Source organism: Salmo salar, chromosome ssa15 (genome assembly GCF_905237065.1).
Source record: "Salmo salar chromosome ssa15, Ssal_v3.1, whole genome shotgun sequence".
NCBI classification, from domain to species: domain Eukaryota; kingdom Metazoa; phylum Chordata; class Actinopteri; order Salmoniformes; family Salmonidae; genus Salmo; species Salmo salar.
In genome coordinates, this window is record NC_059456.1 from 27,506,037 (window position 1) to 27,521,372 (window position 15,336).

At 43.6% G+C, this 15,336-nt stretch overlaps 1 protein-coding gene across 1 annotated transcript in view; it reads right to left on the minus strand.

The window, feature by feature from the left end:
• Positions 1–377: 377 nt before the first annotated feature.
• LOC106571163 (glutamate receptor ionotropic, kainate 2) overlaps positions 378–15,336 on the minus strand; it is a 171,613-nt gene continuing 156,654 nt past the window's right edge. The window contains exons 17-18 of the mRNA XM_045695592.1: positions 6,034–6,287; positions 378–3,571 (exon numbers count right to left, since the gene is read on the minus strand). Coding sequence (XP_045551548.1) covers positions 3,407–3,571; positions 6,034–6,287 — 419 coding nt within the window. The 3' untranslated portion in view covers positions 378–3,406. The remainder of the gene's footprint in view (positions 3,572–6,033; positions 6,288–15,336) is intronic.

Consider the following 15,336-nt stretch of genomic DNA (forward strand, 5'->3'; position numbering starts at 1 on the left):
CTCCGTGGAGACCCATGGACAGGAAAGCTTTATCAAGGAGTTCTATACACGCACACGCTCTGTGGGGACCTATGACAGAATACACAGACATGTTCTTGTTATTCATGCATCAGAATGACTTAATTGTGTGGACTTAGTTGAACATCAGACAATATGTAGATTTGATCTTGGACGGACGGACGGACGGACGGACACACAGACACACACACACACACACACACACACACACACACACACACACACACACACACACACACACACACACACACACACACACACACACACACACACACACACACACACACACACACACACACACAGAGCAACAATAAAGGTTAAACAGTTTACAAAGATAAATATAGTATCAAAAACGAATGAATAGTTATGAGTTTTTTTATTATATATTTTTTGTAAAACCTTGCATCAATGTCAAATAAATTCTATTACCTAATTTCTGGGGGGACAATACAATTGGATATTTTCTGATAAATCTTCCAAATTATTATTCAACCATTACACGTTGTACCACTGAATCTAGCAGGTAGAAAATGACAAGCAATACTGGTAGAACAAAAACAACGCATGGAACCCCCTCTATTGTTCCTAAATGGTTTCTTGAAATTACTCATAAATTCTACTTTCATTCATTCATGTACAGCACAAATATTTTCAGAAACATCAACCTTTGTATTTTGCATGTTCTTTTCTGGGGATGGACCCTTTAAGGAATGAGACGCTCCGGGGTGAAGTTTCCCCTAGGCCCAGATCAGGATCAGCTTCCCCTTCCCCAATCCTAACCTCAAAGGGCAACTGAACGCAAAAAACAACTTCTCTGTGCGGCATCAATATTAGTCAGAAACATTTATTCCAGTGCCACTTGATTAAAAAGTGTAAGTAGAATAATTTGGGTCAGTATATTCCAAAACTGAATTTTGTGAGATTTGTGTAACTGAGGTCGTCACAAATTACATGAGCGTTTGGTTTGGATTACATGCCCACTTTCCCACTAACACGGGATGGTAACACCTAGGGAGAATGCACGGAGAATCAGCTGCGCTGATTGCACTCTATCCAATCATAGCAGTGAACCTCCAGACAGTGAGACAACTCTGTCCATTAGGCAGCGCCTCGGACTTGGACTGGTTCACATAAGACAAAACATCAGCAATGTTACGTTGAAAGAACACTTGGCCCCAAAGCCCTTTAAGGAGTGACTGTTTTCTGATGTGTTTCATAGTGTCTGCAAGTGTTTTGGGCAAAAAGAAATTGAGATGATGCGCACTTGCATCTCAACTGCCACTTGTCAATATTAAAACCCATTGTCGAGCGTCTTGTGTCCAGCCGCGACCTGTTTTGTAACGTGATTCCCTATGAAACACTGCCAGATAAACAGACAGACAGACTGACAGACTGCCAGACCCACACTGTGGTAATAGATAGTGAGAAAGTTGTAAAAAACGAAACGGTACCGAAGCACGTCACGTCACCACTCGCCAGCGGCTTGATAAGCTGATTTAGCTAACATGGCCTGCCGGCTCTATTTGCCTGCTTACTACTACTAATGAGCTTCATTGACATACACAGAGATGGAACTTATCTAGCTAGTGATTTTGGGCACTGGTAAACACTGTGTAGCAGCTTGTGCTTTATTTACGATAGCTCAACAGCTTGCTGATGATGAAGTTGTAGACGTGTTCTCAGAAATCAGCCCTGAGCGCAGCCAGCAGCAGCTGTCTCAATACTGTCTGCAGTCCACTGACTTTTTCATGCACATCTTTTAACTTTTGAAATACTGCACCAAACACCTTAGCAAGATGTAAAAAAAAAAAAAATCCTTCGCAAAAACGTCAAAATTCATTACACATTTCTTGATTTATCTTAGATTAATTCGGACTATTTTGAGGAAGTGCTAGTGGCTATATTGTTGCTACCGTGACTCAAGAGGGACAAACAACAGTAACTGCAAGGGTACGATAAAGTGAACATAACACACCCACATCGAACAACAACCCCAAGACTCAAATCTCGTTTTTCTTAATTAGCAGCAGAGAAACATATGGAATCGGTGAGTTCAGCCACTCTTTAACCATTAGTGGGGAAATGCAAAAGTGACCCACTATCAGCATCTAGGGGCAACTTCATCATACTCTGAATGAGCACACCTTTCATCCTTCATGACCATTGATAGATGAAAGACTGGATAGGTTTTTACCAATTTGCTTCCACCTGTCAAGTCCTACCAGATCAGTGGTCATAGAGGAAAGGAGTTCAAATGATTGAGACAACCACTGTGTAGCTATGTAAGCTAGGTTTAGCAGGGAGATGGGGAGGCAGCTGTAGAACGGCCCCATAGAGCAGACAGTGGGGCCCTATGACAGAGGAGGAGAGAGGGGCCCTACACGGCACAGTGAGAAGGCCCCACACCGGGGGAGGGCCCTGAATCACCAGTAGTCATAATTAGGAGTTGACACCCCAAGTTGGCACCCAAGTTGGCACCTGCTACATACAGAATGTGAAGTCCACAGAGAATGCTACTCTGATAGAAAGTACTACAAAACTTTGTCTGCATACAAAAAGATTTTTTGTTGTTGTTGTAGAAATCCTGCCTTTAAACAGTGGATATTGACTCAAAATGGCAGACTGTAATGTTATTTTTGACACTGTACAGCATGTTTGTGGAGGCATTGAAAGTAATATGTCAGTTGTTTATGATGGCCAAACTCTGCCACAATAAAGGCATTACAGAAGATAAACAATGAGTATTAGGGAGATCAATCAACATCAATGATTTAAAATGAAATAAATACATATTTTAGAAACTGGCTATCCTTTCTATTTTCTTTATACAGTTCTTATTCAACATTTGGCACTTTGTAACATTCCATATCATAATCACCTGTAGTGAGATCCATTTTGATCGACTGGACACACACACATACACACACAGATTTGACAATAGTGTAAATGACATCAACAGAAAAACAACAACTCATTTCTTGGGATGTTATGGTCTCAAGGTGTAGTGTGATGCTCTGAACAGGTGTGTTTCTGTGTGTGTGTGTCAAGTCACTGACTGTGAAGACAGTCTCAACAGACCTGCATTTTGAGTTCTTCCCTTTTAATCCCCATTGAGATCCATCTCAAAGATCCATCCACCTCACAATCCTTTAACTTGTCCCCACAATCCTCCAAAAAGTCTCTTTCACAAAGCGTCGGTCACAGTGAGATGACAGTCTACATTTCCACAGGAAACATCTCTACCATACTACCAAAGCTGGGGCAAATGCAATATAGTTTCGGGTTACGTTAACATTGCGTCAACATTCATTCAACCCCTCCAGATCCTCTGGTTGTGTGTTTGACCTTGACGGGTGTTTTTGACCTTTTCTTGACCTTTTGACCCCCATCACGCCATGGTCTCCTTGCCCGGCAGTCTCCTGTCGTTCAACGTGTGCATGTTGATGACCTCCTCGGTCTTGACGATGACCGGCGGCTGGGGCTTCTGCTTGAGGCGCCGCTGGCACTTCAGGGAGCCACGCAACTCATCCACCATGACACTACAGAAGGAGCGCTGGAGAGGGGGATAGGGGAGGGGAGAGGGAGGAAGAGGGTTGAGGGTAAAATACGTACAGAACTGGCAACATTAACTGACAGATAATCAGTTTATGTAGTCCATGCAGGAATCAAACCCACACTGGAGTTTGTCAGTACCATGGTCTAACCCACTGATACATTGAGACTACCCTGGTAGAGGGTGAGAGGGAGTGAGAGGAGGAGGATGGGGTAAAAGGGGAGGGGAGAGTTGTAGAGAGGTTGAGGCAGAGGAGAGAAGAGAGGTGAGAGGGAGGTGAATAGTGAGAGGACGGGGAAGAGGGAGGGGAATAGTGAGAGGACGGGGAAGAGGGAGGTGAATAGTGAGAGGACGGGGAAGAGGGAGGTGAATAGTGAGAGGACGGGGAAGAGGGAGGTGAATAGTGAGAGGACGGGGAAGAGGGAGGTGAATAGTGAGAGGATGGGGAAGAGGGAGGTGAATAGTGAGAGGACGGGGAAGAGGGAGGTGAATAGTGAGAGGACGGGGAAGAGGGAGGTGAATAGTGAGAGGACGGGGAAGAGGGAGGTGAATAGTGAGAGGATGGGCAAGAGGGAGGTGAATAGTGAGAGGACGGGGAAGAGGGAGGTGAATAGTGAGAGGACGGGGAAGAGGGAGGTGAATAGTGAGAGGATGGGGAAGAGGCAGGTGAATAGTGAGAGGACGGGGAAGAGGGAGGTGAATAGGGGAGAAAGGAAGCTGGCAAAGAGAGAGGGGAAGGATAGAGGACAAGAGTGGGAAGTGAAGAGGGGAGAGGGATGTGGAGGACAGAGCGAGAACATGAGAAAAGAGGGTGAGAGAGCATGAGAAAAGTGTGCTTTTACCACCACCTTGGTGGCCTAGAGGACATAACATTTCTTATAACATCGTAACCTTATAACATAACATCATAACCTCATAACACAACATCATAACCTCATAACATAACATCGTAACCTCATAACATCGTAACTTTATAACATCGTAACCACATAACATCGTAACCTCATAACATCATAACATCGTAACCTCATAACATCGTAACATCATAACATCGCAACCTCATCACATCATAACATCGTAACCTTATCACATCAAACATCGTAACCTTATCACATCATAACTTCGTAACCTTATCACATCAAACATCGGAACCTCATAACATCATAACATCGTAACCTTATCACATCAAACATCGTAACCTTATCACATCATAACATCGTAACCTCATAACATCGTAACCTTATCACATCATAACATCGTAACCTTATCACATCATAACATCGTAACTTATCACATCATAACATCGTAACCTTATCACATCAAACATCGGAACCTTATCACATCAAACGTTGTAACCTCATAACATCATAACCTTATAACATCAAACATCGTAACCTTATAACATCATAACCTTATAACATCGTAACCTTATCACATCAAACATCGTAACCTTATAACATCATAACCTTATAACATCGTAACCTCATAACATCGTAACCTTCTAAAATCATAACATTTTAACCTCATAACATCGTAACCTCATAACATCGTAATGTTATAACATCGTAACCTTATAACATCATAACCTCATAACATTTTATCCTTATAACATCGTAACCTCATAACATAACATCATAACCTTATAACATCATAACCAATCTATCTGATCATCTCAGTTGTTGATTGACAATGAAATAATATCAGACATTTATAAGACCCACCATATTTTCAAGCATAGTGGTGGCTGCATCATGTCATGGGTATGCTGGTAATCGTTAAAGATTGGGGAGTTTTTCAGGATAAAAAAGAAATGGAACAGAGCTAAGCACAGGCAAAATCCTAAAGGAAAATCTGGTTCAGTCTGCTTTCCACCAGACACTGGGAGATTAATTAAACTTTCAACAGGACAAAAACCTTAAACACAAGGCCAAATCTACACTGGAGTTGCTTACCAAGAGGACAGTGAATGTTCCTGAGTGTCCGATTTAGTTTTGACTTAAATCTATTTAAATCTATGGCAAGACCTGAAAATGGTTGTCTAGCAATAATCAACAACCAATTTGACAGAGCTTGAAGAATTTGTTTAATAATAATGGGCAAATGTTGCACAATTCAGGTGTGGAAAGCTCTTAGAGACTTACCCAGAAAGACTCACAGCTGTAATCGCTGCCAAATGTGATTGTAACATGTATTGACTTAGGGGTGTGAATACTTATGTAAATGAGATATTTATGTATTTTATTTTCAATACATTTGCTAACATTTCTTAAAATATGTTTTCCCTTTGACACCTACACTGTAAAAAGAAAATCATGTTTTTACGGTAACTTACTGGCAGCCTGTTACGTGTAAGTTACTGTTAAAAAAGGTACAGTATGTTACCGTAAATTCCAAATCAACTTTAGTTTAACAGTACATTAGTTTACAGTGATATAATGCTCTACGAAGCCTATAAATCTCACCTTCTCCAGTTCAGCGTTCTGTTTAGACTTGTACAGGACCTCTCCGACGGCCACAAACACAGACAGCACCAGCCCTGCAGCCAGCACGATGAAGATACCCCCGATGTTCTGCACCCCCAGAGCGCTAGCCTCCTTATTCTTCTCATCCTCCGGACAACCGTTACCCCTCCACCACTTCTCCTTCATCATGTGCAACTTCCCTTCTTCCTGCAGCTGCAGGATCGCTATGGTGATCTTGTCCCGGTACGGAGAGCCTGGAGGGGACAAAAAGGACAGAAGATCTGAGAAACTGTATAAATAAATAAAACTGCAAAGTGAATGATATTAGTTTTGAAGTGAATTCATCTAAAGACTAGGTATTGTTCAGTGCTTATATATTACATAGCATGCATTGCGATGGTGATTTTGTTAGAAAATGTTTGAAGATCAGATTTAGTTTTTCAAGAAAAAGGGCATCAGATTGGCTTGTTAAATGAATGAATGATGGTTGTTGTGTCTGTTTCGGCTGTATTGGTATTGTATGTTTTAATATTGCAGACACATTTCTTACATGGCGATCAATACAATTCTAATCTTATTTGATCTTATTTAATCTCATCTTAATTCAAAGGCTAGTCAATGTTCAGTGGCTACACTGTAAAGGGGTTACCATGAATTTATAGGCTCGGTGACAAGCAAAATTCTGTATTTAATATTACAGTACACCTACTGTGAAATAAATATGATAGTGTAATGATACACAGTACAATACAGTACAATTATTATACTGTAAAAGAAGTCAATGCTACCGTAATTGGAAATAATGAATTAATGAATGGATGAATGAAATTCATTGAGGAGAGGGGTTTGTATTTCATAGTATTTTACTGTAATTACAATGGGTTGGTGCAAGCAGGTTGGCAGTGTTTAGACATTACAGAATATTAATGAACGTTTGGTGTTTTATATCACTTGCACTTCTGGAGGCCTTGACAAAGGTTTCCAAACTTGCAGTGACTACAGGGCAAAACAGACCAAAGGACATGGCAAAATGCTCAACCATTTAAGGTTTAAGACTTGCTGCCACTCCAATCTGTCCCCTAAACATTTCAAATGAATAAGGCACTATAACCACTCACTCACGGGAGCAACAACTATAGCCTCAAAATATGTTAATGAACCAGAAACAACAATACCATGCATCCATTAACGGTCAAAAGGTGTGTTGGGTTCCAAAGATACGGTAAGATACTGTATTCTGTATTCTACAGTACCATTAGAAATACAGCCATTTTAACATAATGCACCATCATTTACAGTATGCTGCAGTAAAACATTTCAGTTTTTTAATGTTGATAATACCAAAAATGTGTGTATAAATGACAGTTTTCCATTACAGTGTAGTTTTACCAAGCAATGGTGGGAACAGGGCTCAACTTGTGGGTCTGCTTATCTTATGAGCATAACCTGTCATGGTGTTTTCATAGAAACACACCTCCTTCATCCTATTAATTGCTAATCCTCACAGTATCTGGGAGACAGGCTACAGAATTAGCATCTTGTTCTCTAGCATTACAACGCCACAAGGCGTTGGCGACACAGGGCTTTGTGTTCCGGAGTAGCAGGGCCACAGGGCTTTGTGTTCTGGAGTAGCAGGGCCACATTGCTTTGTGTCCCGGAGTAGCAGGGCCACATGGCTTTGTGTCCCGGAGTAGCAGGGCCACAGGGCTTTGTGTTCCGGAGTAGCAGGGCCACAGGGCTTTGTGTTCCGGAGTAGCAGGGCCACAGGGCTTTGTGTTCCGGAGTAGCAGGGCCACAGGGCTTTGTGTTCCGGAGTAGCAGGGCCACAGGGCTTTGTGTTCCGGAGTAGCAGGGCCAAAGGGCTTTGTGTTCTGGAGTAGCAGGGCTCCCGTTGATTCTGATAAATTACCAGAGAGTGTGTGTGTGTGTGAATGTCTGTGTGTGTGTGTGGGTGTGAGAGAGTGAGAGAGAGTGTGTTTGAGTGTGTGTGTGTGTGTGTGTGTGTGTGTGTGTGTGTGTGTGTGTGTGTGTGTGTGTGTGTGTGTGTGTGTGTGTGTGTGTGTGTGTGTGTGTGTGTGTGTGTGTGCACGTATGCACGTGTCCATATCCATGTGCCAAGATGAGTACAACTCCCCAAATCCGCAGACAGTGGGAGAACGCTGGAATTATCGGCAGAGTATTAAGACACAGCGGGAGCCTCAGTGATCAAAGGAAGAGTAATCGCTCCAGAGTTCCCGAGTAGAACTGCTGTGTCCCTGCCTCTCCCCTCCCTAACCCACAGCACGACACTGCTGTGTCCCTGCCTCTCCCCTCCCTAACCCACAGCACGACACTGCTGTGTCCCTGCCTCTCCCCTCCTAACCCACAGCACGACACTGCTGTGTCCCTGCCTCTCCCCTCCTAACCCACAGCACGACACTGCAAGGGCCTAGGCAGCTACCACACACGCACGCACGCACGCACGCACGCACGCACGCACGCACGCACGCACGCACGCACGCACGCACACACACACACACACACACACACACACACACACACACACACACACACACACACACACACACACACACACACACACACACACACACACACACTCTCCCTCAGACCCAGCCAAGACAAGATGAATGCTTACTGGGTGTTTTATTTCTATGTTTCATTAATGAAAAACAACTTGAAACCATGTTAGTGTTTTCATTATCTGATTATTTAAAGGAGGTAGGGAAAAGAAAGGAGCTCTGCGCTGTCGTGCTAAGTTTGTGTGTATGTGGTGTGTGTGTGTGTGTGTGTGTGTGTGTGTGTGTGTGTGTGTGTGTGTGTGTGTGTGTGTGTGTGTGTGTGTGTGTGTGTGTGTGTGTGTGTGTGTGTGTGTGCATTGTGTGTGCATTGTGTGTGTATGAGTATACAGTCGTGGCCAAAAGTTTTGAAAATGACACAAATATTAATTTTCACAAAGTCTGCTGCCTCAGTTTGTATGATGGCAATTTGCATATACTCCAGAATGTTAGGAAGAGTGATCAGATGAATTGCAATTAATTGCAAAGTCCTTTTGGAGGATGGCCTGGTGTCAAGAAGGGCAGCAAAGAAGCCACTTCTCTCCAGGAAAAACATCAGGGACAGACTGATATTCTGCAAAAGGTACAGGGATTGGACTGCTGAGAACTGGGGTAAAGTCATTTTCCTTTCCGATTGTTTGGGGCATCCGGAAAAAAGCTTGTCCAGAGAAGACAAGGTGAGCGCTACCATCAGTCCTGTGTCATGCCAACAGTAAAGCATCCTGAGACCATTCATGTGTGGGGTTGATTCTCAGCCAAGGGAGTGGGATCACTCACAATTTTGCCTAAGAACACAGCCATGAATAAAGAATGGTACCAACATATCCTCCGAGAGCAACTTCTCCCAACCATCCAGGAACAGTTTGGTGACGAACAATGCCTTTTCCAGCATGATGGAGCACCTTGCCATAAGGCAAAAGTGATAACTAAGTGGCTCGGGGAACAAAACATCGATATTTTGGGTCCATGGCCAGGAAACTCCCCAGACCTTAATCCCATTGAGAACTTGTGGTCAATCCTCAGAGGCGGGTGGACAAATAAAACCCCACAAATTCTGACAAACTCCAAGCATTGATTATGCAAGAATGGGCTGCCATCAGTCAGGATGTGGCCCAGAAGTTAATTGACAGCATGCCAGGGCAGATTGCAGAGGTCTTGAAAAAGAAGGGTCAACACTGCAAATATTGACTCTTTGCATCAACTTCATGTAATTGTCAATAAAAGCCTTTGACACTTATGAAATGCTTGTAATTATACTTCAGTTTTCCATAGTAACATCTGACAAAAATATCTAAAGACACTGAAGCAGCAAACGTTGTGGAAATTAATATTTGTGTCATTCTCAAAACTTTTGGCCACGACTGTATGCCCTTGCATGTGTGTGTGAATAACCCACACCCAAGTATTCATCAAGAGTCCTCTAATTCTCCCCCAGCTCACATTTCAAATGATTCAGAGCCACTTTAATAGGATGGATTCTTGGAGAGGCAGAATATGGAACCAGGGTTGAATGGCAGAGAGAGCTACTTCTACTGTTGACGCGCTCTGCATACGCAACTAACTGACAGATGTTCAACATATGAGGACATCCCTCACTCCGCTGCTGTCTGGCCTCAAATATGAATGTGATCACAGTTTAGGTCAGTAGGGGTGACGGAGGGGGATGGAGGGATGGCGTAGGGGAGCGTGGGGAATAGGAGGCGTGGATTGAATGGCAATCTTTTAAATGGGGGCCTGCTGTTATCGTACTATAAGGGGGTAAGGTGGTGCTAAATGTGGCTTTGGAGGATTTTGAAGGTTAAGGCGGCTACAGGCAAAATAAATGATTGAGGATTAAGTTGAACTGTTGGTAATCTTCCCCTTGTTGAGAAGGTATATACTATACATATATACAGTGCATTTGGAAAGTATTCAGACCCCTTCCCCTTTTCCACATTTTGTTACGTTACTGCCTTATTCTAAAATGGATTAAATTAGAAAAAATCCTCATCAATCTACACATAATACCCCATAATAACAAAGAGAAAAACAGAACTACCTTAGTTACATAAGTATTCAGACCCTTTGCTATGAGACTCGAAATTGAGCTAAGGTGCATCCTGTTTACATTGGTCATCCTTGAGATGTTTCTGCAACTTGATTGGAGTCCACCTGTGGTAAATTCAATTGATTGGACATGATGATCTGAAAGCCATACACCTGTCTATATAAGGTCCCACAGTTGACAGTGCATGTCAGAGCAAAAACCAAGCCATAAGGTCAAAGGAATAGTCCGTAGAGGTCCGAGACATGATTGTATCAAGGCACAAATCTGGGGAAGGGTACTAAAACATTTCTGCAGCATTGAAGGTCCCCAAGAACACAGTGGCCTCCATCATTCTTAAATGTAAGACGTTTTGAATCACCAAGACTCTTCCTAGAGCTGGCCGCCGGGCCAAACTGAGCAATCAGGGAAGAAGTACCTTGGTCAGGGAGGTTACCAAGAACCCGATGGTCACTCTGAGAGATGTTCCAGAGTTCCTCTGTGGCAGCATCATGCTGTGGGGATGTTTTCAGTGGCAGAGACTGGGAAACTAGTCAGGATCGAGGGAAAGATGATCAGAGCAAACTACAGAGAGATCCTTGCTGAAAACCTGCTCCAGAGCGCTCAGGACCTCAGACTGGGGCGAAGGTTCACCTTCCCTAAGCACACAGCCAAGATAATGCAGGAGTGGCTTCGGGACAAGTCTCTGAATGTCCTTGAGTGGCCCAGCCAGAGCCCGGACTTGAACCCGATCAAACATCTCTAGAGAGACCTGAAAATAGCTCTGCAGCGATGCTCCTCATCCAACCTGACAGAGCTTGAGAGGATCTGCAGAGAAGAATGGGAGAAACTCCCCAAATACAGGTGTACGAAGCATGTAGCATCATGCCCAAGAAGACTCGAGGTTGTAATCACTGCCAAAGGTGCTTCAACAACATACAGAGTAAAGGGTCTGAACTCTTATGTAAATGTCATATTTAATTATTTTTTTTTAATACATTTGCAAACATTTCTAAAAACCTGTTTTTGCTTTGTCATTATGGGAAGTTATGTGTAGATTGATGAGGGAAAAAAACAATTTCATCAATTTTAGAATAAGGCTGTACCATAACAAAATTACAAAAAAGTCAAGGGGTCTGAATACTTTCCGAATGCACTGTACAGTGAGGGAAAAAAGTATTTGATCCCCTGCTGATTTTGTACGTTTGCCCACCGACAAAGAAATGATCAGTCTATAATTTTAATGGTAGGTTTATTTGAACAGTGCGAGACAGAATAAAAAAATAAAATAAAACGCATGTCAAAAATGTTATAAAATGATTTGCATTTTAATGAGGGAAATAAGTATTTGACCCCTCTGCAAAACATGACTTAGTACTTGGTGGCAAAACCCTTGTTGGCAATCACAGAGGTCAGACGTTTCTTGTAGTTGGCCACCAGGTTTGCACACATCTCAGGAGGGATTTTGTCCCACTCCTCTTTGCAGATCTTCTCCAAGTCATTAACCTGTTAGGGCTAGGGGGCAGTATTTGCACGGCTGGATAAAAAAATGTACCCGATTTAATCTGGTTACTAATCCTACCCAGTAACTAGAATATGCATATACTTATTATATATGGATAGAAAACACTCTAAAGTTTCTAAAACTGTTTGAATGGTGTCTGTGAGTATAACAGAACTCATTTGGCAGGCAAAACCCTGAGACATTTTCTGACAGGAAGTGGATAGCTGATGTGTTGTATTACCTTTAAACCTATGCCATTGAAAAACACAGGGGCTGAGGAATATTTTGGCACTTCCTATTGCTTCCATGTAGTTCTGGGCTGATTCCGCAATCAATCAATCAGATTCCAAACTCTCAGAACGTACCCCTATGGGGCCCCAGTGTTGAGGATCAGCAGGGTGGAGATGTTGTTTCCTACCCTCACCACCTGGGGGTGGCTCGTCAGACGGTCAGGGACCCAGTTGCACAGGGCGGGGTCGAGACCCAGGGTCTCAAGCTTAATGACGAGTTTGGAGGGTACTATAGTGTTAAATGCTGAGCTGTAATCGATGAAAAGCATTCTTACATAGGTATTCCTCTTGTCCAGATGGGTTAGGGCAGTGTGATTGCGATTGCGTCGTCTGTGGACCTATTGGGGCGGTAGGAAAATTGGAGTGGGTCTAGGGTATCAGGTAGGGTGGAGGTGATATGATCCTTGACTTGTCTCTCAAAGCACTTCATGATGACAGAACTGAGTGTTACGGGGCGATAGTCGTTTAGCTTAGTTACCTTAGCTTTCTTGGGTACAGGAACAATGGTGGCCCTCTTGAAGCATGTGGGCACAGCAGACTGGGTTAGGGATTGATTGAATATGTCCATAAACACACCAGCCAGCTGGTCTGTGCATGCTCTGAGGACACGGCTAGGGATGCTGTCTGGACCAGCAGCCTTGCGAGGTTTAACACGTTTAAATGTTTTACTCACATTGGCCACTGTGAAGGAGAACCCACAGGTTTTGGTAGTGGGCTGTGTCATTGGCACTGTATTGTCCTCAAAGCGAGCAGAGAAGTTTGTTAATTTGTCTGGGAGCAAGACGTCGGTGTCTGCGACGGGGCTGGTTTTCTTTTTGTAATCCGTGAATGACTGTAGACCCTGTCACGTACGTCTCGTGTTTGAGCCGTTGAATTGCGACTCTACTTTGTCTCTATACTAACGCTTTGCTTGTTTGATTGCCTTGCGGAGTGAATAGCTACACTGTTTGTATCCGGTCATGTTTCCGGTCGCCTTGCCGTAATTAAAAGCAGTGGTTCGCGCTTTCAGTTTTGCTCGAATAATGACATCAATCCACGTTTTCTGGTTAGGGAAGGTTTTAATAGTCACCATGGGTACAACATCACCGATGCACTTGCTAATAAACTCGCTCACCGAGTCAGCGTGTACATCAATGTTGTTGTATGAGGCTATCTGGAACATATCCCAGTCCACGTGATCGAAGCAATCTTGAATCTTGGAATCTGATTGGTCGGACCAGCATTGAACAGACCTGAGCACATGCGTTTCCTGTTTTAGTTTCTGTCTATAGGCTGGGAGCAACAAAATGGAGTTGTGGTCAGATTTGCCGAAAGGAGGGCGAGGGAGGGCTTTGTATGCGTTGCGGAAGTTAGAGTAGCAATGATCCAGAATGCTGCCAGCTTGAGTCACGCATTTGATATGCTGATAAAATTTTGGGAATTTGTTTTCAGATTAGTTTTGTTAAAGGATATGTGGTTTCCAGCTTACATAGAGTCCAATGAAGTTCTTTCAGGGCCGTCGATGTATCTGCTTGGGGGGGGGGATTATAATCAAAGAGAATTCTCTTGGTAGATAATGCGGTCGGCATTTGATTGTAAGGAATTCTAGGTCAGGTGAACAAAAGGACTTGAGTTCCTGTATGTTGTTATGATCACACCACGAGTCGTTAATCATAAGACATACACCCCTGCCCTTCTTCTTACCAGAGAGATGTTTGTTTCTGTTGGCATGATGCTTGAAGAAACTGGGTGGCTGTACCGACTCTGATAACATATCCCGAGTGAGCCATGTTTCCGTGAAATATATTTTGATTTGTTTAACATGTTTTTGGTTACTACATGATTCCATATGTGTAATTTCATAGTTTTGATGTCTTCACTATTATTCTACAATGTAGAAAATAGTAAAAATAAAGAAAAACCCTTGAATGAGTAGGTGTTCTAAAATTTTGGACCGGTAGTGTGTGTATATATATATATATATATATATATACTGCTCAAAAAAATAAAGGGAACACTTAAACAACACAATGTAACTCCAAGTCAATCACACTTCTGTGAAATCAAACTGTCCACTTAGGAAGCAACACTGATTGACAATACATTTCACATGCTGTTGTGCAAATGGAATAGACAACAGGTGGAAATTATAGGCAATTAGCAAGACACCCCCAATAAAGGAGTGGTTCTGCAGGTGGTGACCACAGACCACTTCTCAGTTCCTATGCTTCCTGGCTGATGTTTTGGTCACTTTTGAATGCTGGCGGTGCTTTCACTCTAGTGGTAGCATGAGACGGAGTCTACAACCCACACAAGTGGCTCAGGTAGTGCAGCTCATCCAGGATGGCACATCAATGCGAGCTGTGGCAAGAAGGTTTGCTGTGTCTGTCAGCGTAGTGTCCAGAGCATGGAGGCGCGACCAGGAGACAGGCCAGTACATCAGGAGACGTGGAGGAGGCCGTAGGAGGGCAACAACCCAGCAGCAGGACCGCTACCTCCGCCTTTGTGCAAGGAGGAGCACTGCCAGAGCCCTGCAAAATGACCTCCAGCAGGCCACAAATGTGCATGTGTCTGCTCAAACGGTCAGAAACAGACTCCATGAGGGTGGTATGAGGGCCCGACGTCCACAGGTGGGGGTTGTGCTTACAGCCCAACACCGTGCAGGACGTTTGGCATTTGCCAGAGAACACCAAGATTGGCAAATTTGCCACTGGCGCCCTGTGCTCTTCACAGATGAAAGCAGGTTCACACTGAGCACATGTGACAGACGTGACAGTCTGGAGACACCGTGGAGAACGTTCTGCTGCCTGCAACATCCTCCAGCATGACCGGTTTGGCGGTGGGTTAGTCATGGTGTGGGGTGGCATTTCTTTGGGGGGCCGCACAGCCCTCCATGTGCTCACCAGAGGTAGCCTGACTGCCATTAGGTACCGAGATGAGATCCTCAGACCC